A 22,059-nucleotide genomic window follows, 5' to 3' on the forward strand; every position below is an offset into this window, starting at 1 on the left:
GATTTGAATTGTTTTGATTTTATTTCATTTGTAATTGGTAACTTCACTAAAAACCTAAGAACTTGGTATTTTGACCACTATGAATTTGTAGCTACAGTATATGACAGTGATACCTTGTGGCATTGCAAGTCATTTCAGTAAAAATTGTTCCTAGGAAAGAATTTAGGAATAAATTAGTCGCTTCAAATCTACAAATAATGCATTTCCTTTTCATTATTAGAATGATTATAATGTCTAGAAAGGTCGCCAATATTTGTCAAAGGAGAGACTTTATATTATCCCTTGGCTAGGAAACCCTAAATAAAGACTTTGTATCATCCCTTGGCTTGGAAACCCTAAATAGCTTGCCCTTTTACAAACCCAATTAGAGTCTTTAACAGATTCGAATTTGGGGTTTGTTGGTCTCAAATTTGTGGGAAAGGGTAATTGGTGTTCTGTTAACCTAAATAGCTTAAATAAACAGCCACCAACAGGGAGCGGTGGGCAGACTCAACTTGGTGACAAAATTTGCGACCGGTGACAAGCTCGCTGGCAGGAAACTGATAGGATTCTGGTTCAACTTGGCGACAAACCTTGCGACCAGCAACAAGCTCGCCGGGAACTGATAAGAAAATTTACATATAGCACCATTGTTGTTCTTTGTGCATCTTTCTAATTCCATTGCATACTGCTCATACTATTGCTTCTTATAATCCTATTCTCGCCTTGTGTATAAAATTTCTTACATTTTGTTTCTATAAAATCGTCACAGAAAATAAATGATAATAAATGAATGTCAGCAGCCTTACTAGATGCATCTTTCCATTGCTGACTCTTCTTTCTTCTCCCTTCCTCTTTTATACCTGTGATGCCCTAAGGGGTCTCGTTTATTGGGGAACAAGCTCCAGCCCGTTTCTTGCTTCTTCGGATAGAATTGGGCCTCTTAAAAGGTTTGGGTCAAAGGGTTGAACCCAGCTTGGGCTTATGTACCTAGTTTGGTCCAGTCTCAAGTTCTGGGTCTATTTATCTGGGTCTTGGCCCATTGCTTGGTTCGGACACGCGTCTTCTCTTATTGCGTAGGTGTCAGGGTCTCATTGGATGGGGGTTTTCCCTCCACAGTATTTCAAAGAATTAGTTGCAGAAGGCCAAGATATTCCTACCCCAAGTCGAGGGAAATGAACAGTTGATAGATGGTTTTTTTATTTATTTGGTAAGTCATAAATTCATTGTATGTCGTAGTGTTTATGTGGACATTCTTGACCTTGGATTTTGTTACACCAAAGCACTCTATGGAAAGGATTAACAAAAGTTTGAATTGCCTGCAATGCTCAATTTTTGGCTGATGCCATCTGAGTAAGATTTATCACACTCATAATTATGAAAAAAAATCCTCCAAACTGTCAATCCGGTGCCGTGCTTATGATGCCCTTTGACCTTTATGTGTAATATATACATGTATATATATTTTCATGACAAGAAATTTACACATGTTTTTATGCGAACTTGAACCCTCACCTTTAGGAGTGTATACTAATCGAATTGGTTCGGCTTAGACATTGTTGATGAACTCGCCACATCACCTGTCTATGTGGCACCTCCTTGAAAAGACGCTTCGCATCACCTGCTTATATGGTCCCACCTGTCTCAACAGGCACAACTAGCCAGAATCTGTCTGGCGTGTCATCGAGAAAAGGGAACAAGTAGTCCTGGGCTGCTCGCCCCATGACTGGAAATACTGGCGAGGAAGGGGTCGCTACCCTTCACTCCTTCAAGGACGTACCCCTCTCCATTCGGATGGGTCCCTCCTCATTGCACTATCCATCGCTCGAGGTCCCTACCTGCAGACGGGACCTCGGCCGCGTGATTACCTCTGTCACCTCGAGCTCCCCTCGCCATGAACACGAGGGGACCTCAAAGTCTGGCTACCTCGAATTCTCGACCTGGGATCTGAAGGGAATTCAAGGACCAAGGTCTGTTACCCCGAGCTTCCCTCACTCTGAACTCGCGGGAGTCTCGGGGAGCCATGATTCGAACTAGATCTTGCAAGGTCAAGAAGGTAATACGTTGAGGAGATCCGTTCTCTACCTTCAAAATCGGGAGTCTGAGAAAATGTGGACAGGTGGCTGGGCAGGTCAGCACAAGGGGGAAAGGATACCGATACCCATGGTCGAGCTCTAAATGGGGTTAAAAGAGGTTATTAATTATGAAAGACAGCCGACATGACTAGCATTAATGAGGAAGCGCCATTTTCCCTTTAGACTGGGGGGCAAAGCGGTTCTTCCTCTTTGGACTAAAGGGGGAAGGTATCTTCACCCGATGAGCAATGTCCCATCTGTCAGAGGAAGAGGTCCTCGATCCCTCGGACAAGAGGGAACTCACCTCTGTAACCAACGGATATTGACCGTTCGGAGGCATTATAAATAGGAGAAGTTAATTAGCTTTAAAAGCAGAGTTAAGAGATTTCCAACTACCAATTACCATCGAGCTCGAACCTACTGGGTATCACCGTACATTGCCTTCCCTTTCTCAACCCCTAAGTTCCAGGGAATCCTTTGTGTTGCTTAGGTCCCCACTTGGATACTGATCTCAGCACTCCCAACTCACGTGGAATATAATCCTCATATCATCCCGAACCACTATCAATATTTTGGCGACTCTGCTGGAAAGGAGTATTTCATGATGTCAAGTGTGCATGAATTCAGCCCTAATCCTCAGGAGGGAGTCTCCCTCGGAGAGGAGTATGACGGGACTGCGAGCAGTGTCCCGGGAGCACGATACTCGGGAAGGACGATTCTTTTCTCCGAGGCCCTAATCGAAGCTGGAAGACACTCAGAGCGAAGTAATAGCCCTGCTCAGAGACATCGCCAATAATGGAGTCCCACGGCGCCCGACGGAGCAACGTGGCGGTTTCGTTTGCGAACCCAATGAAAGTCAGGTAACCCCGGATCAGTTGGTACGCCGGGCATATCCTTCATCTTCGGAGGGGAGAAGATTGGTTAACTCTCTTAGACGGTCGAGGGAGGCGACCACTGGGGCCTGTCGAGCCCTATTCAACACCCTACTCACAGCTCCAGTTAGGGCAGGTGTGCCCGAGTCTAGCCACAGGGAAGCTATTCGTGAGGAAAGGGTCCCCGATGGTACACAGTACCTACAGGAGTTGGCCCAACATTCACCCTCTGTGACCTTGGTGGACCTCCAATCGCTATGGCGAAAAGGAAGGTCCATACTCTCCCAAGAGGAGGCCCCCGAGCCGCCTTATTCTCAAGCTATTGCACTGCTTCCATACCCCCAGGGGTATGTCGCACCAAAATTCAGTAAGTTCGACTGTAGGAAGGGCAACCCGCGGGAGCATATGGTGCGGTTTATAGAGGCATTGGAGCCTTTTGGAAATGATCACTTCCTACGACTTAGGGAATTCTCCAAGACTCTTACTGATAGAGCTTACAAATGGTATGTAAACCTGGAGCCAAGGTCTCTCAACACGTGGAATTAGTTGGCTTTGTTGTTTCATACCAAGTTTTTCCAAGCCGAGGAAAGAGTGACCACGTTATCTTTGACAAAGGAGGTGCAGGGCCACGGGGAAGACTTGTTGATTTATGTTCACAGGTTTCATGACCGAGCCATGGAGTGTTACGAAAAGCATGAAGAGGAGGCCCTAGCCAAGATATGCATACAAGGGATGCAGGGGGCCTATCGGATTCACCTTATCAATTTGAAACTCCCTACCTTTGCAGATCTAATTGAGGCATCTCACAATCTAGCGGGAAATCTTACTGTCAACACCCAACTCTAGGCACAAGATGATCACCGAAGCAAGCACAGGCCTCTGATTTCAGCGGCTGATGCACCCACTAGCAAAAGGGGTGCAGGAGTGGCTCACCCTCCCCGAAGGAGAAACCCAGAAGAAATCCCGCCTCATTTTTCATGCACGATGGAAGAGGTCGAGGCCATTCTCAAAAAATGGATCCAGCATGGAGACATCAAGCTACCTGAGGTAGCACACGAGCCGACCCCAGAAGACTTGGCTAACCCTCGATTCTGCATGTATCACCAGCACACTCGCCATCCCACCTTTGACTGCTGGGCTCTATGAAACACCTTCCAGCAACGAATCGCTAGTGGCGAGCTCATCCTACCCCCACGAGACGTGAGGGAGGAGCCTTTCCCCACTCACGATAGAGGAGCAATGATGATAGCGACTGGGGGGGTAGATAGTGAGGAGCTCACTTCAGGAGATATTGCTCAGGTTGCGCTGGTCGAAGAGGAAGACCTGGGCGCGTTTCGCCTATTAGGGACAGCACCAATCAGGAGCATCCTCCAAAAGATGGATTTCTCTCCCCTCGCCTAAAAAGAGATCGCTAAGACTCTTTGGCTCGCCACGAGAGAGGGGCTAAAAGAGGCAGCGCTGATTGCACCAGTTCCAATGAGCCAGGGGTCACCCGGAGCGGCCATAGTTTTCAGCGAGGAAGACAAGTGCGTGCCCACGCCTCACAATCAACCTCTGTATGTCACAGCCTCACTTAATGGAGTAGAACTCAAACGGGCGTTTTTGGATAATGGTTCCTCTCTCAACATAATGCCCCTGGAGGTCTTTCATCGGAGCGGGTTACCATCTGGAAAGCTCGTTAGAAAGCCGACTGAAATTGCGGGATTCGGTAGTGATATCCGGAGAACAGAAGGACACGTGACGGTCGAGTTGGGCATCGGGAAGTTCAGAAGCTCTACTAAATTCCACGTTATTGATTCCGATACTTCCTACCACCTCCTCGTGGGCCGAAATTGGATGCACAAGTTTGGAATAGTACCCTCCTTGTATCACCAGTGCATGAAGGGATTCTGGAATGGAAAGCAAGTCACAGTCCACTGTTTCGAGCTTCCATTTGCCAGGAAAGAGTCTCATATGGTGGAGGCTGGTTTCTTTGAAGAATTCGAGGTCCTTTGATGGCTGCCCCTCTGTCGAGATGGGATGAGCTCGATCGACCACTACAAGAGGGAATCCTAACACAAAAAGAAGAACGAAAGGCTGGAATTGACCAGCGGCGAAAAACCGTGTGTAAGAGAGTGCGACTGTCCAATGGAAGAATCGCTTACCGTTTATGACGGTGTGGGGGGGCACGGCCTTGGGCGATTCCGCACCCCCGTGAACAAGCATGTGAAGCACATGACGGGGATTGTGACGAAAAAGTCAAACCAGAGCCGGCCGAATTGGGTCGGTCTAACCAGGAAGAGCTCGAGAAAGTTGATTTAACTACCGATGATTGGCCTCGTATAACTTACGTGAACAAAGGGTTGCCAGCGGAGGAGAAAACAGCATTGATAGAAGTGCTAAAGGAATTCAGTGATGTATTCGCATGGACATACGATGAGGTACCCGGGCTGAACCCCCAGATTGTTGCTCACCACCTCAACATACGGCCGGGAACGAGACCAGTCAAACAAGCACAGAGGAACTTCCGCCCAGAACTCGAATTACAGATCAAGGAGGAGGTGCAGCGGCTCTCGCAAGCTAGTTTCATCAAGCCCATTCAGTACCCTACTTGGTTGGCAAACATTGTTCTTGTGAAGAAAAAGAACGAAAAAATTCGGGTCTGCGTCGACTTTAAAGATCTAAACAAGGCGTGCCCTAAGGATGACTTCCCCTTACCTATAATCGACAGTCTGGTTGACTCGACTTCTGGGCACGAAATGTTCTCATTCATGGATGGATATAGTGGGTATAATCATATCAAGATGACGCCATGTGATGCAGAAAAGATAGCCTTTCGGACCCCATTGGGGAATTTTCACTATACCGTCATGCCATTCGGCTTAAAGAATGCTGGGGCCACTTACCAACGGGCTATGACGGCCATTTTCCACGACATGTTGCACAGGAATGTAGAAGACTATATGGATGACCTGGTAATAAAATCCCGAAGGAAGGAGGAACATCTAGCAGACCTGAGGAGAGTTTTTGAGCGCTGCCGCAAGTACAAGCTGAAGATGAATCCTTTGAAGTGTGCCTTCAGAGTTGAGGCTGGCCGGTTCCTGGGTTTTGTTGTACATCAATAGGGCATCACTGTCGATCATGATAAGGTACAAGCTATACAGGAAATGCCCCCCCTCGCACTTTGAAGCAGCTGAAGAGTTTAATAGGCCGGATTTCTTATCTCTGGCGCTTCATCCCAGCCTTGGCTGAAGTAACACACGCCTTTGGCTCATTGCTGAAAGGAAGTCCCGAGTTCAAGTGGGGCGAGGAGCATCAACAGGCCCTCATAAGAGTTAAAAATCTACTATCTTCACTAATCACTATGGTTGCCCCTCAGCAGGGTATCCCACTCAGGTTGTACATCACCTCCACTGAACATTCCATCAGGGCGCTGCTCGCCCAAGAGAAAGAGGGGCGAGAATGCCCTATTTATTACATTAGCCGAGTCATTCAAGGTGCAGAAGTGCGTTACTTGCTGATCGAGCACCACTGTTTGTCCCTAGCATTTGTAGTAAAGAAGTTTCGTCACTACTTTCTCGCTCATACTATCCACCTCATCACGAGGTGCGATCCCCTGAGGTACCTATTCTCGCGGCTTGTCATGTCGAGACGAGTGGCTGCTGACTTTTGCGAGTTTGACATACAATGCTCTGTGCCCCGTGCTATACTGAGCCAAGCATTAGCAGATCTGATGGCCCAGTTCCCATCGGGAGAATACGAACCTGTGAAGACTGACCTACCCCACGAGGACCTTGAGGAGGCATGTTGCGCTGCCAAGGATGCAATTTGGACGCTGTCGTTTGACGGATCGTCGACGGCGCAGGGAGGAGGCGCTGGAATAGTGCTAACCCCAGAAGAGGGAGAGGCTTAAAACTTTTCGTACAAGTTAACCTTCGGGTGTTCTAACAATACAGCGGAGTATGAAGCCTTAGTCCTGGGATTGCTAGCAGCCCGAGAAGGAAAGGTCAAACGCCTACACGTGCAAGGAGATTCCAACCTAGTGGTAAAGCAATTGGATGGCTCGTACACTATTAAGGAGCCGTCATTGGCAGCTTACAGAACCATCATACAGAAACTTAGCGGCCACTTTGATGAGCTGTGCATGACTCACACGCCCCGCACGGCCAACCGGCATCCAGACGCCTTGGCCACCCTAGCTTCTAAAGTTGCAATAGTGGGGGAATCAGTAAACATAAGAATTCAGAAGAAAGAAGCATCTTGCTTGCACAATGACGAATTCACCAATGACAGGAAGGAAGAAAATTGGAGAGATGCTTTTGAATCACACCTGAGGGACGGCAAAGGAAAAATCCCGTTGTCCGAGTTAAAAGATTATACACTTTACTTGGGGACATTATACTATAGAGCGCCCGGGGGCATCCTGGCAAGGTGCGTTGGAACTGAAGAGGCTGCATGCGTCCTGCACACCATTCACAAGCAAACTTGTGGCAACGATTCGTTGAGTTTTATACAGGAGAATACAGAGGCAGGGGTATTTCTGGCCATCCATGGCAAAAGAGGTGAGCACCATCCAGAGGGAGTGCCCGAGGTGTAGAGAGGCTCTCGACAGACCACAGAGTGTCGCCTGTGTGAGCGAGGATTGGAGGTAAAAATATTTGGATTATCTTGAGCGACACCTGCTCCCACAGGACCGCGAGGATGCTGCAGCATTAAAAAGGGACGCACGTCGTTTTTTCATCAGCAGCGGAGAATTGATGAGGCGAGGCTTTGACGGGAATGCCAAGCGCTGTATCAGTACCTCCGACGTACAGGAAGTACTTAAGCAAACTCACGGAGATGAGCACCAGGGATGGAGAAAGCTGTACAATTGGATTATCCAGATAGGCTACTATTGGCCTACCATGCAGAAGGATAGCAGACGGTATGTGCAAAGGTGCTGAGAATGTCAATTTCACAATCATGTAATCCATGCGCCCGCGGTCAAGTTACACCCCCTGAGCCCTCCCTGCCCTTCCACACCTGGGCGATGGACCTAATAGGCCCAATTTCCCCGCACTCAAGAAAGAAGAAATGGATTTTAGTGGCAACGGAGGTCTGCACTAAATGGGTAAAGGCGATGGCCCTCTCAACGGCAACAGGACAAGTTGTAGCTAATTTCATCAAGGAAAACATCATTTACCGCTTTGGCATACCTCGAGTGATACTATCCCGATAATGGAACTCCTTTCGTCAACAGCAGAGTTTGGGCGCTCCTTCAGCAATACCATGTCACCCACCATAAATCAACACCCTACTATCCCAAGGGCAATGGACAAGCGGAAGCTACTAACAAAACTCTACTCAGAATCCTAAGCAAAACTCTAAAAGAGCAGCATGGTAAATGGGCAGAGCAACTGCAGCTCGCACTTTAGGCCTATCAAACCACTATAAGAGGGGCCACGAGCGCCACACCCTTTTCCCTAGTGTACGGCACGGAAGCAGTCCTCCCTATTAAGATAGCAGTACCATCAGGGGGCTTAGCTGAATGGAGTCAGTCTCATTACGATCTCAGGCTCGGTGAGCTCGAGGGACTACAAGAGCAACGGGACCATGCCAAAGGAAAGTTGAAGATCTACCAGCAGAGGGTCGCCCGGGCTTACAACGCTACTGTCCGACCCAGAGCATTCCAAGAAGGCGAGCTGGTGCTAAGAACAGCGACGCACATAATGCGAAATCAATCAGGGCCAAAGTTTACCCCGAAATGGGAAGGCCCTTACGAGATCAGGACCGCGAGTGGCAGTGGGTACTATGAGATCGGCGAGGTCGGTAGTAACACCTTAGGCTTATTCAATGCTAAGTGGTTGAAGAAATACTATGCGTGACAAGCAACGCCAAACGAGGGTTGCAACTGCACCCTCACTCGTTTGTAGCAATATATATATGTAAGCATGGGATCTTATGTGACCCAAAGGAGTCCATACTTCCCGAATGATGAATGTGATTCCTACCATTAACAATTATTAAAACAAAGGGGCCTGAGGGAGTCCATACTTCCCTTATGCCTGGCCAAACATACAATGGTGTCAAAAAAGGGCCCGAGGGAGTCCATACTTCCCCCAATACTCATTGATTATTTTTTCTTTAGTTTTTGGTTGAAGTTTAAACTACTGACATACTACACCACAAAATAATTACCCTAGCCACGGCATTACAATCAATGCATCAATCTTTATAAATAGGTAAAAAAAACTTTGTTCCGTTGATAATCTCAAAATAGTCATGCTTACACGGGAATGATAGAATAAAAAAATAATAACAATAATAATAACAAAAGCTATAGTCTGAACATTTTATCTAAGGGAGATCGCCTAAGTTCAAGGTAGCCGGGCCAAGTAACGCGAGCCTGCGCCTAATCTCCAGGTCCAGCGAGGCGATGTGTTGTTCCCTCGCCTGCACCTGTTCTTACAGCTCAGCCAGGCGAGCTTGTTCAGCATGAAGAATTTGCTTCTCATCCTCCATCTGATCACGCAAATCCTTAATTTCCTCAAGTATGGTTTCTCGTGTCTCGAGGCCCCTGATCCGAGCGACAATATCGTTAGCCAACCCTACCTCGACCTGTGCTCTCTTCAGATTTGCGAGTAAAAGATCCACAGATTCGAGCTCCTCCGCATGTAAACGCCTTCCCTTGGCCTCACGAAGGATAGTCACCAATTCAGCCAAAGCCCTGTACACAAAGACTAAGAACAATGGTATGGCTTCATCAAGGTATCCAAAAGTTTGCGGGTGCATGGTTTTCACCTCACGCAGGATCTCCACCTCGCCCGCTGTAAGTTCGGCCCCCTCCCAATGGATGCTTGGAGGGACAGCCTCCCCTCGCCCCAAAGGGGTAACGAGGGATTCTTGCCTCGATCCTGCCGTGGCAGCTCCCCCTTCAACTGTTCTCGTGAGACAAGTTGAGTCAACCCCAGCATCCTCAATCGCTGTGATAGTTCGATCCTGGGACGTTTCCTCCTCCCCCTCGACTTACTCATTGTCATCCTTGGAACCACTTCGTCTAGAGGATTCACCCCCGGACGATCCCATAGAACCTAAGCTCTCTGTACCTTCTGAGTTACTTTCTTCAGGAGCAGGGAGAACTTTGATTGCCTTCTCAACCATGTCCCTTAACTCCTCGAATGGCTCATGAGGAAGCTCTTGAACCATCGTGTTTAAACCATCCTTGTCACTACCCTCGCTAGCATGACCCTCGCGGCAACTCACAACCTCGCCCCTAGTCTCTCGAACATCGATCGTTTCGGTATCTGCAAGTGGTCGTGGTTAGAATTGTAAATTTATATATCTAATAAAGCTTTAACGTGAAGAGGTTACCTTTATCTGAGGATGAGTGACTAAAGCTTTGCTCGATCTCGATCACACCCATGGCAGGGTCCGCGGCAGTATTTACTCTACCGGTTTCCTCGTCAAACCTCCCTAGGCCTCGAGTCAGGGACTAAGTTATTTCCCCACCCCATGCTGTGAGTGAGTGGGGGGGTTTAGGTCAGAGGAAAGTACATCCCTCGTAGCCCGGTCGGGGTCTTCAAGAACACTAGCGAGAATGTGAAGAGGATCTTGAGCGCCCCTACCAGGGTCATCCTCAGGAGGTAAAGAGCGGGAACTCATGCCAGAAGATGCCCCAGCTCGAGCCGGTGGGCGAGGGAGCCCTTCAGGAATCGAGGCCTTGGCAACAACGGCATCACGAGAAGAGCCCTGAAGATAAGAAGAAAGTGGTGTTAAGATCGGTCAGCAGAGAATTTAGATCAAACCATGTCGAGGTAGCTTACCTTAGCTCACTTCGAAAAAGAAGATTGAGTGGTAGAAGGCACGAAGGTGCTAACATCCTGGTCAGCCTTACGTTTGGTACGATGAGACTTTGTAGCTCGAAGGGCTATAACCGGTGCACGAGTATCCTTCAGGATCAAGGGACGAAGGTTAGCTGTATTGCATGCCTTGCCTGGACCCTTCTTGTACGCACGAAAGGAAGCATCTCCTCTCAGCAAAGGAGGGGCATGGACGGGCACTGGCTCGCCACAAACAAATCGATTGAAGGCACTAACTATCTCCTTCCAGTAAGCCCTCGTCTTCTCACCCCATCACCCCACTCGCGAGGGAGGAGAGACGCAAAGAATACGTTGAGCCCCTACGAGTTCCCCCCCCTAAATCCAGGAAGCGAGTGAAGCCCAACCTGTAAGTACTATGATCCTGACGAGCGCTGTAACCATAGTCTCGAGCAAGTCCTTGATCCTAACCGAATTAACCAGCCACCCGATGGGGGTTATAGACCTTACCCACTCCCGAGCTTAGAGGAAGGAGAGCGGGGAGATAAACTCCTAAGGACATGGCAAGAATGGTTAAGGCAGGATTGCACTTCAAAGCTTTACCCGAGATGACCTCGCCATCCTTTGGGGCCCAATGATCCACGCGAGGACCTTGGGTATAGGGACGAGCTATGAAGCACTTCTCCCTATCAATATACTCGGTGAGTTTCTTTTTTGGATTATGCTTATGCCATTGATAGGACCTCTTCAAGCCGCTGTCATGAGGAAGCGCAGTGGGTCGAAAGGCATACCCTGGGAAGTGCTCGTAAAGGAACATCTGAAGAAAGATGGTGTTGATTGGAGACACCACACTCATTCAGCCAATAGAACGCTTCATGTGGGCATGGACGAGGTCGAGCTCATGATAGAAGGACCCCAAGAACATTGCAGCTAAGGGAAGACTGTGACCCCCAGAAAGTTTGATGGATAGAGGAGCAAGGTCAGGGTTGGGCCCATCATCAGGAGGACCTGGGAAAATAAAGTGAGAGAGCCAAGTCAACAAGAAGCAAGCAAGACGAAGCTGGTCCAGGCACTTTGGGCCATTGAAGGCTTCCTCACCCTCCATTTCCCGAGGTGGGAAATCCCGAAAATAGTAGCGTAGGAGAGAAGCAAAGGTACACTTGTTTCCTGTTTCAGGAAAGTCTTCCTGAACACCGCTCTTTTGATAGTGCGTGGCGAGCTTGCCAGCCAAAGTAACGGCACTTCGAAGCTCGGTGATGCTCTTGACCTCGACCTCAAAAAAGACCCAAGTGCTTGGATCGGTCTCCCTAAACAAGTTCAGGCACATGAGTTGTACCACATCCTCGAGGGTAGGGGTAAACTCCCCCCAAGTGGTAATAAAAGTATGGGTGTCCTTATTCCAACGAGATAACAAAAGCGCGAGGCCTGAGCAATCTCGACCAATTGACAGTTCGTGTGTGTTGCCAATGGCGTCCGTTATTTTTGAACTCTTCAAGATTCTGGTAAACTCGGCGTCACTTAAGATAGCGTCCGTCCATAAGTCCCACCCTCGACCGTGACCAGTCTGGCTCGTAAAGATAAAGGGCGAGTGAGGAAAGTCGCCTCGCTCCACTCGAAATCTGAGTATAGAGCTTAAGGGGATGGAGACCCCCTCTCGCGCGTAGGGTTCACCCTCAAAGAGAAATGATCCCTCTTGGACTTCATCCACATCGCTCAATGCGTCGCCACTAAGCCAAAAAGTATCACTCGAGCCAAAATAGGGCACGACCCGCCATTTAGTTAGAGGAGGGACACTGGGGACATCGTCTCGAATTGATTGGGACATGGTCTATGATTAAATTCAAACAAGTACAAAGAAAGCTACTTATGCGAGCAAGGGTCTAACAAGAAGAGAGTATGTTCTATTTTACAAAATATATACAAGTGTGGTTTAAATAGTAAGGGTATGGTTCCCGAGGCGTCACACCCCTGACATACGAAAAGACGCGACGCGAAGCTCGAGGCATCCGAGCATTTAATACACTAATAAAAAGCTGACACGATGACCAAGGGAACCAGAACGACACGACCACTCAATAAAAATTATTAATGATTACGAAAAGACGTCTTGGCTTGCCCGAGCTCGTCTTACCCGCGACCTCGAGCAGGGGGGCAAAATGTTGATGAACTCGCCACATCACCTGTCTATGTGGCACCTCCTCGAACAGATGCTTTCGCATCACCTGCTTATGTGGTCCCACCTGTCTCAACAGGCACACCTGGCCAGAATCTGTCTGGCGTGTCATAGAGAAAAGGGAACAAGTACTCCTGGGCTGCTCGCCCCATGACTGGAAATACTGGCAAGGAAGGGGTCGCTACCCTTCACTCCTTCAAGGACGTACCCCTCTCTATTCGGATGGGTCCCTCCTCATTGCACTATCCATCGCTCGAGGTCCCTACCTGCAGACGGAACCTCAGGCGCGTGATTACCTCTGTCACCTCGAGCTCCCCTCATCATGAACACGAGGGGACCTCGAAGTCTGGCCACCTCGAATTCCCGACCTGGGATCTAAAGGGAATTCTAGGACCAAGGTCTGTTTCCCCGAGCTCCCCTCACTCTGAACTCGCGGGAGTCTCGGGGGGCCATGATTCGAACTAGATCTTGCAAGGTCAAGAAGGCAATACCTTGAGGAAATCCATTCTCTACCTTCAAAATCAGGAGTCTGAGAAAATGTGGACAGGTGGCTGGGCAGGTCAGCACAAGGGGGAAAGGATACCGATACCCATGGTCGAGCTCTAAATGGGGTTAAAAGAGGTTATTAATTATGAAAGACAGCCGACATGACTAGCATTAATGAGGAAGCGCCATTTTCCCTTTAGACTAGGGGGCAAAGCGGCTCTTCCTCTTTGGACTAAAGGGGGGAGGTATTCCACCCGATGAGCAATGTCCCATCTGTCAAAGGAAGAGGTCCTCAATCCCTCAGACAAGAGGGAACTCACCTCTGTAACCAACGGATATTGACCGTTCGGAGGCATTATAAATAGGAGAAGTTAATTAGCCTTAAAGGCAGAGTTAAGAGATTTCCAACTACCAATTACCATCGAGCTCGAACTTACTGGGTATCACCGTACATTGCCTTCCCTTTCTCAATCCCTGAGTTCCAGGGAATCCCTTGTGTTACTTGGGTCCCCACTTGAATACTGATCTCAGCACTCCCAACTCACGTGGAATATAATCCTCATATCATCCCGAACCACTATCAACAGACATAAACCAAAACTAATCCAATTCCAACGGTTTCATAAAAATTGTAATTAATCAGAACCAATGAGGACTTTTAACCCCGAATCGATATATAATCCGTAAATTAACAAGTTTGGATCGGTTTGGTTTTACTATTTGGACTTTTCTAAACAGTCCAATAGTTAGTTTTTTTTTTTTTTTTTTTTTTTTTTTTTTTCAAAGTAGCTATTCTCCATTTAGAAAAAAAGATTGTGTAAAATAAAGAAAATGAATTGTATACCTTCATTAGTAATGCATCAAGAGGGGTAATTAATACAAGTTCAGTTCAAAGGAATAGAATAAACACAAAAATAAATAAATAACTAGTAAATAATACTTAACAAAGTGTATACTTCAATCAATTTGTGTCAAATATATATATTATATAGTATTTGTATAAGTAATGAATTGATTTGGTTAAATTGGTTGGGATTGGTTTTTTAGAAACTCAAATTCAAGAATATAATGAATTTCAGTTTAGGTATTTTTAGAACTCCAAATGAATCTATGAACTAAAAAACTATGGACTAAAAAACTATGGAAGGATCTCGATGGAGTCAAATTTCCGGTAAGAGATGTTAATCTCAATCTTACATAATATATTCTTGAATTTGAATGGGTGCGGGACCACCAATTGAAAGGTCAGTTATGAGTCACAAAAGGAGGCCTAGATCCGGCTGGCTGGCTTTGACCCTAACTATTAATACTGAAATACTAGGTTGACTATTGAACTGACCAAATTTACATGACTAAATTAACTGCACTTTGGTTAAATAAATAAATAAATAAATAAAAGAAGAGAAAAATTAACTGCACATTTATATATTTAAATTTTAGTAGCTTAAAAAAGTAGGAAAGGAAGACTTTGAGGACTTTCTGATTTTGCTTCTCTCTTGTTTGCCATTGGCCAACCCAAGAACTATCTTATGGGTTTCTGAACTAATATCGAATAAAAAACAAAGAAACACACACCCCGTATGTGAAACATGAGTAAATCATCAAAGAATTATGGCTTTACCATAAATCTCTTCTTGTATTCTATTTTTACCATGTTAAAAATAATCTCTGATGCAGTAAAATTAGACACCATAAGTATAACTCAATCTCTTACTGATGGGCAAAACATGGTCTCTACAGATAGAACATTTGAACTGGGATTTTTCAGTCCCTCAGGTACTACTTCCAGGAATCGATACTTGGGAATATGGTACAAGAGAATATCCAATGAGACTGTGGTATGGGTTGCCAACAGAGATACTCCACTTATCGATACATCAGGAGGAGGTGTCTTAAAGCTTGCTGATGGAGGAATTCTCGTGCTTGTCAATAGTACAAACAACATCTTCTGGTCGTCTTCAAATTCATCATCAAACAACAACACAGTGAACCCAGTTGCACAGCTCTTGGATTCGGGTAATCTTGTTGTCAAAGATGCAAATGATGAGAATTTCCTATGGCAGAGTTTTGATTATCCATGTGACACTCTGTTGCCAGGCATGAAGTTTGGATAGAACCTTGTAACCGGAATTGATCGGCGTATATGGTCATGGAAGTCCAGTGATGACCCTTCTAAAGGCGAGTATTCTCATGGACTTGATCTTCGTGGATTTCCACAATATGTCCTCCTAAAAGGTTCAGTTGAGCAATACCGTTCTGGACTATGGAATGGTATCCGCTTAAGTGGCTCCGTGGGTTTAAAACCAAACAGCATCTACAAATACTATTTTGTTTTTGATCAGCAGGAGGTGTATTATGAATATGATCTTATTAATAGCTCAGTTTTCTTTCGGTTGGTTTTTGTTGTGGTTTTGTGGAGTCTGATTAGGTGGAAGATTTTTAGAAAGATTTAATTATATGGAAACTTCAAAGTACTGAATTTTAGGGAAAATTCAGTTTCCTAATCTGTTAAGGAAAATTCAGTTTCGTAATCTGATTTGACTTCTTTATTGGTTTAAGGAAAATTCAGTTTCCTGATCTAATTTAATTTCCTTATTGGTTTTGAATTCTACAAAAGGCAAGTTCTTGTATAACAAGTTTGGGACTCTATAAATAGGGGTGAAAGTTAGAGATAAATGTGTGTCAATACAAGAGAGAGCAATTGAGAGAGATTGAGAAAGAATTCTCTATTGTAATTCTTCATCTTTTTCATAGTGAATTTGTTCGGTGTGCTATATGGACGTAGCCCTAAGATTTGGGTGAACTATGTATATCTTGTGTTCTTGTGTGTGATTTTTTTTTTTTTTTTTTTGTGATTGCTTGATTATTCCTCAAACAACGTGCGTTGTTATTTTGCGTTTCCGCCACAACAACTAGAATCAAATTCGGGTTGATTGTGCAGTGTAACCTTTGGTTGAGAACCTATGGCACAGAAGGTGTTTGACGAAATTCCGAAAGTCTTTCGATCAGATTTGTCCGTTCGAGTCGGAGTAATGGCGTTAGAAGATAAGACATCCACATCCATGATCGAGAAGTTCGATGGCACAAACTTCAATTTCTGGAAGATGCAAATTGAAGACCTCTTGTTTTAGAAAAATCTATATTAACCTTTTGGAGAGAAGCAAGAGGATACAAAGGATGCAGAATGGGAATTACTTGATAGGAAGGCTCTTGCCACCGTCAGATTGACGTTGTTAAAGTCAGTTGCCTTCAATATTAAGAATGAAAAGACGACAAAGTCTCTCATGGCAGCCTTTTCCAGTATGTATGAACAACCTTCTGCAGTGAACAAGGTGTACTTGATCAAAAAGTTGTTCAACATGAAGATGGTCGAAGGTGGTAAGTTCAACGAATATCTAAATGCGTTTAACGAGATAGTTGGGCAATTAGAGTCTGTTGATATTGACTTCAAAGACGAGGTCCGAGCACTGCTAATTCTAGGGCAGTTACCCGAGAGTTAGAATGGCATAGTTACAGCGATCAGTAGCTCTGCAGGGAAGACCAAGTTAAAGTTTGATGAAGTTGTGAGCATGATTCTGACTGAAGAAATCAGAAAGCAAACAGTAGGGGTTTTCACCGGTGGTTCAGCATTAAATGTTGAAAGCAGTGGCAAGGGTTCAAACAAAAAGAAGGGCAACAGTAATAGAAACAGAGGCAGATTCGAGTCAAGGAATGAAAGAACACAGTCTCAAAATTTCAGGAATTCCACAGATCTCAGTGACGTTGAGTGTTGGAATTGTGGAAAGAAGGGACATTACCGTGTTGATTGCAGACTTCTAAAGAAGGGAACCGAAAGGAAAACTGAAGCAAACGTTGTCTCAGAAGAATCAGATAATGCATTGATATGCTCTTTGGAGAGCAAGGCGGAGTCATGGGTTTTAGATTCTGGCGCATCGTTTCATGGCACCTTAAACAAAGAGCTATTTAATAGCTATGAACCGAGTAACCTTAGTAAGGTGTATCTTGGTGATAATCAGCCTTGCAGCGTCATTGGCAAAGGTGAAATGCAAATCAAGTTGAATGGGTCAGCTTGGAAGTTAAAGGATGTGAAACACATCCCTGACTTGAGAAAGAATCTGATTTCGGTAGGACAATTGTCAGATGAAGGTTTTGTTACAACCTTCAATGGAGACTTGTGGAAAGTTTCTAGAGGCATTATGACCATTGCACGTGGTAAGAAATCTGGCACTCTCCACACAACTACTAGTGCTTGTGGGTCTATAGCAATTGTAAAAAATAGAGAAGATCACACAACCTTTGGCACCAAAGACTAGGTCACATGAGTGAAAGGGGGCTCTAGATTATGCACTCAAAGGGGAAACTACCAGGCATACGGACAATTGATATTGACTTCTGTGAGAGTTGCGCGATGGGTAAACAGAAGAAGGTCAGTTTCAAGAAGAATGGCAGAGATCTCAAAAAGGAGAAACTTTAGTTAGTTCATACAGATGTTTGGGGGCCAACCACTGTTTCATCCATTGGCTGAAAATCTTACTTCATAATTTTCATTGATGATCATACGAGGAAGGTATGGGTTTATTTTTTGAAGCACAAATCTGAGGTATTTGATGTGTTCAAGAAGTGGAAGGCCATGGTGGAGAATGAGACAGGTTTGAAGATCAAGAGGTTGAGATCAGACAATGGTGGTGAGTATGAAGACACTGGGTTCAAGAAGTTCTGTTTTGATAATGGGATCAGATTAGAGAGGACTGTGCAAGGAACCCCATAACAGAATGGAGTGGGAGAACGGATGAACCGAACATTGACAGAAAGAGCCAGAAGCATGCGCATACATTCGGGTCTACCCAAACAGTTTTGGGCAGAAGCAATCAATACAACATCCTACCTAATAAATCGTAGACCATCGGTGCTTTTGGAGCATCGAATACCAGAAGAGGTATGGAGTGGCAATGAGGTAAATCTTTCATAGTTGAAAGTTTTTGGTTGTATTGCATATGCGCATATTAGTGACCATGCCAGGGGAAAGCTTGACCCCAAGTCACTAAAATGCATCTTCGTGGGGTATGGCGGAGATGAGTTTGGTTATCGACTCTAGGATAATCAAAACAAGAAAATCATCATAAGTAGAGATGTGATTTTCAACGAGAATGTGATGTACAAGGATAGAAATGCAACACAGTTAACTAGTCTTGTACAGAGTAAGCCTGAGTTTAATGAGTTAGATGATGATCTAGAGACGTTGACGCGGAGTAAACAGATGAGGGTTCTTACCCAGAACTCACAGAGCATAGTTCACCGCAGATTCCAACTCATATGCCTGCACCTAAAAGGTCTACGCGACCTCGTGTACCGAATAGGAAATATTTGGATTATATGTTGCTCACAGATGATGGTGAACCTGAATGCTATAATGAAGCATGTCAAGTTGAAGATGCTAGCAAGTGGGAGCTTGGAATGGAAGATGAGATGAAATCTCTTATCTCCAACAAAACATGGGAACTAGCTAAGTTGCCCATGGGGAAGAAAGCTCTTCACAACAAATAGGTGTACAAGGTAAAAGAGGAACATGATGGTTTCAAGAGATACAAGGCGAGAATGGTGGTCAAAGTCTTTCAGCAAAAGCAAGGCATTGACTACACAGACATTTTTTCCCCGGTTGTGAAACTAAGTATCATTCGCTCATTTATTAGCATTGTTGCAGCAGAGGGGTTACGCCTTGAGTAGTTAGATGTTAAAACTGCTTTCCTCCATGGTGACCTTGAGGAGGAGATTTACATGTAACAACCGGAGGGTTTCTCAGTCAAAGGGAAAGAGAAACTAGTGTGCAAGTTGAAGAAAAGCTTATAAGGTTTGAAGCAAGCCCCGAGGCAGTGGTACATGAAGTTTGATGGTTTTATGAAGCGATATGGCTACAACAAGTGCAACGCTGACCGTTGCTGCTACTTCAAGAGGTTTAAGTCAAGTTCATTATCCTTCTACTTTATGTTGATGACATGTTAGTGGCAGGTTCTAATTTTGAAAAAATCAGCAAATTGAAGAAGCAGTTGTCTAGTGAATTCGAGATGAATGATCTTGGTACAGCGAAGCAGATTCTTGGGATGAGGATTAACAGAGACAAACAGAAAGGTACTTTGCAGTTGTCTCAGGCTGAGTATGTTGAACGGGTTTTGAAGAGGTTCAACATGAATAATACTAAGGCGGTGAGTACTCCCTTAGCTAATCACTTCCGATTATCTCAAAATTAGTGTCCGAAGACAGAAGATGAGAAAAACTTCATGGCTAAAATTCCATATGCCTCAGCCATTGGAAGTTTGATGTATGCCATGGTATGCACAAGACCAGACATTGCATATACAGTGGAAGCAGTAAGCAGGTTCATGAAGGATCCAGGCAAGCTACACTGGGAAGCAGTAAAGTGGATATTGAGATATCTATCTCACCATTGACTGGGAAAAAGATTTTTTGTTATCACAAATAAATTGTTTTCTTAAGCTTGCCCAGTTAGTTGGAGAACTAGATTTTCCACAAAATACGTTTGCAAAAATCAATCGTATATGTCTTCTTGAAAAAGTAAGAAACATATTTCCTCCTGAACTGTTTCGAATAATCCTTTCCAAAGCACTGGATCATTTTGTTACAATAAAAAACTTTTATTTTTCTCATCATGAAGACATCAATACCTTTGATGTAATTTATAATGGGAAAACAGTCCCAAAACAAACTCTTTTCATTGTTCCCGATTTTCCCTGGTCAATGGAACCTGTCGATTGGGGAGTAATTAACAAAATTACTTTCTCATCTCATGACTCTTGGAAGGATTTTCTTGCAATGATCAAAGCAATGACCTAATCCACAGCCTTTCCCATCTACTTCGCATCGACGAAAACGTGTTTCAGACACTATCCTAGATGAATCTTTTTACAGTGATATTCCTCCAACAGAAGAAATGCATCCAGTAGAAGAAACTCCTATTCCAGCCTCTGGCACACCTGCCGAGACTTCTAAAAATGCAGAACCCAAACCAACTGGATCTGCCACGTCTTATAATTACGATTATATGACCTATCCCACCTTTACCAGAAAGGATGACCTCAATAAATTCCCCATTTCACAACATAGTACTTATCTTGATCTTACGAATGTTCCCTATAAAGACTGAGAATGTTTTACAAGAGAGAGAGTACAAGCTAGAGAAAATAGATCAACTTCAGATGCCAAAACCTTAATGGAGTCTCGGTTTAAATAGAGAAAACAAAAAGAAAACAGTTCTTCAGAAGATAAGAGGGAATCTTTCTTTTTACTGTTCCTTAAAGCGGATGTCGACAACTTTCACTGTTGATGAATAGTTTGTCGGCTACTTTTCACTGTTGGTGAATAGTGGATGTGACAGCTCTTCTTATCGTGTGCTGGATGAACTGCAGTCAATCAGAGAGAAGAGTGACACATCAGGTTATCCTTCCATTGCATTGATGAGATTATGGAGCTCATTTTCATCAAGTGGAGGAGTACTGACTGGGGATTGAGCATCGGCAATGTCCCAATCGAGATTGATGTCATTGGCACCACTGCAGATGACTTCTGGAACATCAATGGTATTAGCCATAATTTCTTTTAAAAATGCTTTGGCTGTTTCAACATGGGTCTCTGAATATTCAGGATAATACATAGTTAGAGAGGTGACGAAAAGTCTTCGTCCATCACAACAATAACCAAGGCGGTCATAGTTATTAAAAGTTCCATTTAGGATTCTTTTGGCTTTGCCTTGTAGGTGAAAAAGACTGTGCATTGCAAGGTAATAAGGCTTGATACCATTGGCAATTTCTTCGGAATTTAAAATTTTAGAGTGCTCATATTCATCTGCTTCAGTGAGTTTAAGAAACCAGATTTGGTAGGGTTGGAAGAACCGAGTTTTTTTTCGCCATCCAATAGTACTAGAAATCTAGAAAGTGAGATTTCGACTATACTGCCATTGAGCAGTGACTTTGTAGGTCATTGCTTTGATCATTGCAGGAAAATCCTTCCAAGAGTCATGAGATGAGAAAGTAATTTTGTTAATTACTCCCCAATCGACAGGTTCCATTGACTAGGGAAAACCGGGAACAATGAAAAGAGTCAGTTTTGGGACTGTTTTCCCGTTATAAATTACATCAAAGGTATTGATGTCCTCATGATGAGAAAAATAAAAGTTTTTTATTGTAACAGAATGATCCAGTGCTTTGGAAAGGATTATTCGAAACAGTTCAGGAGGAAATATGTTTCTTGCTTTTTCAAGAAGACATATACGATTGATTTTTGCAAACGTATTTTGTGAAAAATCTAGTTCTCCAACTAACTGGGCAAGCTTAAGAAAACAATTTATTTGTGATAACGAAAAATCTTTTTCCCAGTCAATGGTGAGACAGATTTGGATACAAAGCTTTTTAAGCTCATCAGTCATAGCTGTTTGTTCAGTTAGAAGAGATGTAAGAGTACTCAGGTGTTGCCTAAATTTCTTATTGGTACCGATTTTATAACATTTCCAAACATTATTAATTTCATTATAAAAATTGTTTGGAAGTCCGGGATTATAGAAGTCTTTTACCTCTATTGGTTACTGGATTTGAGAAAACATTTTTTGTGAGGCTTTACCCACGTTATAGAAAACATTTTGTGCATCTATAAGTGTATCATAAGCCTTGAAACATGAGCCAGGAAAAGAG

General features: G+C 44.5%; 1 protein-coding gene and 1 pseudogene across 1 annotated transcript; both read left to right on the top strand.

Moving 5' to 3' along the window:
- The first annotated feature begins 4,920 nt into the window (after positions 1–4,920).
- LOC132304673 (uncharacterized) lies at positions 4,921–8,769 on the top strand. Its single transcript, XM_059802410.1, has 6 exons — positions 4,921–5,032; positions 5,165–6,010; positions 6,148–6,777; positions 6,862–7,496; positions 7,597–7,829; positions 8,460–8,769. Exons 1-6 carry the CDS (start codon positions 4,921–4,923, stop codon positions 8,767–8,769), a joined length of 2,766 nt encoding a protein of 921 aa, XP_059658393.1.
- Positions 8,770–13,749: 4,980 nt separating this feature from the next.
- The window catches only part of LOC132304674 (uncharacterized), a 37,377-nt pseudogene continuing 29,067 nt past the window's right edge, over positions 13,750–22,059 (top strand).

The sequence above is a fragment of the Cornus florida genome, unplaced genomic scaffold (genome assembly GCF_030987335.1).
Source record: "Cornus florida cultivar Cherokee Brave unplaced genomic scaffold, ASM3098733v1 CherokeeBrave_3.0.0_Hap2_Chr04, whole genome shotgun sequence".
Lineage (NCBI taxonomy): Eukaryota > Viridiplantae > Streptophyta > Magnoliopsida > Cornales > Cornaceae > Cornus > Cornus florida.

Coding starts and splice junctions, on each gene's coding strand:
- LOC132304673 (XM_059802410.1), top strand. CDS start 4,921: ATGGCTGCCCCTCTGTCGAGATGGGATGAGCTCGATCGACCACTACAA. Junction 5,033..5,164: donor CCAGCGGCGAAAAACCGTGT/GTAAGAGAGTGC, acceptor GTGACGAAAAAG/TCAAACCAGAGCCGGCCGAA. Junction 6,778..6,861: donor GTCGACGGCGCAGGGAGGAG/GCGCTGGAATAG, acceptor CTAACAATACAG/CGGAGTATGAAGCCTTAGTC.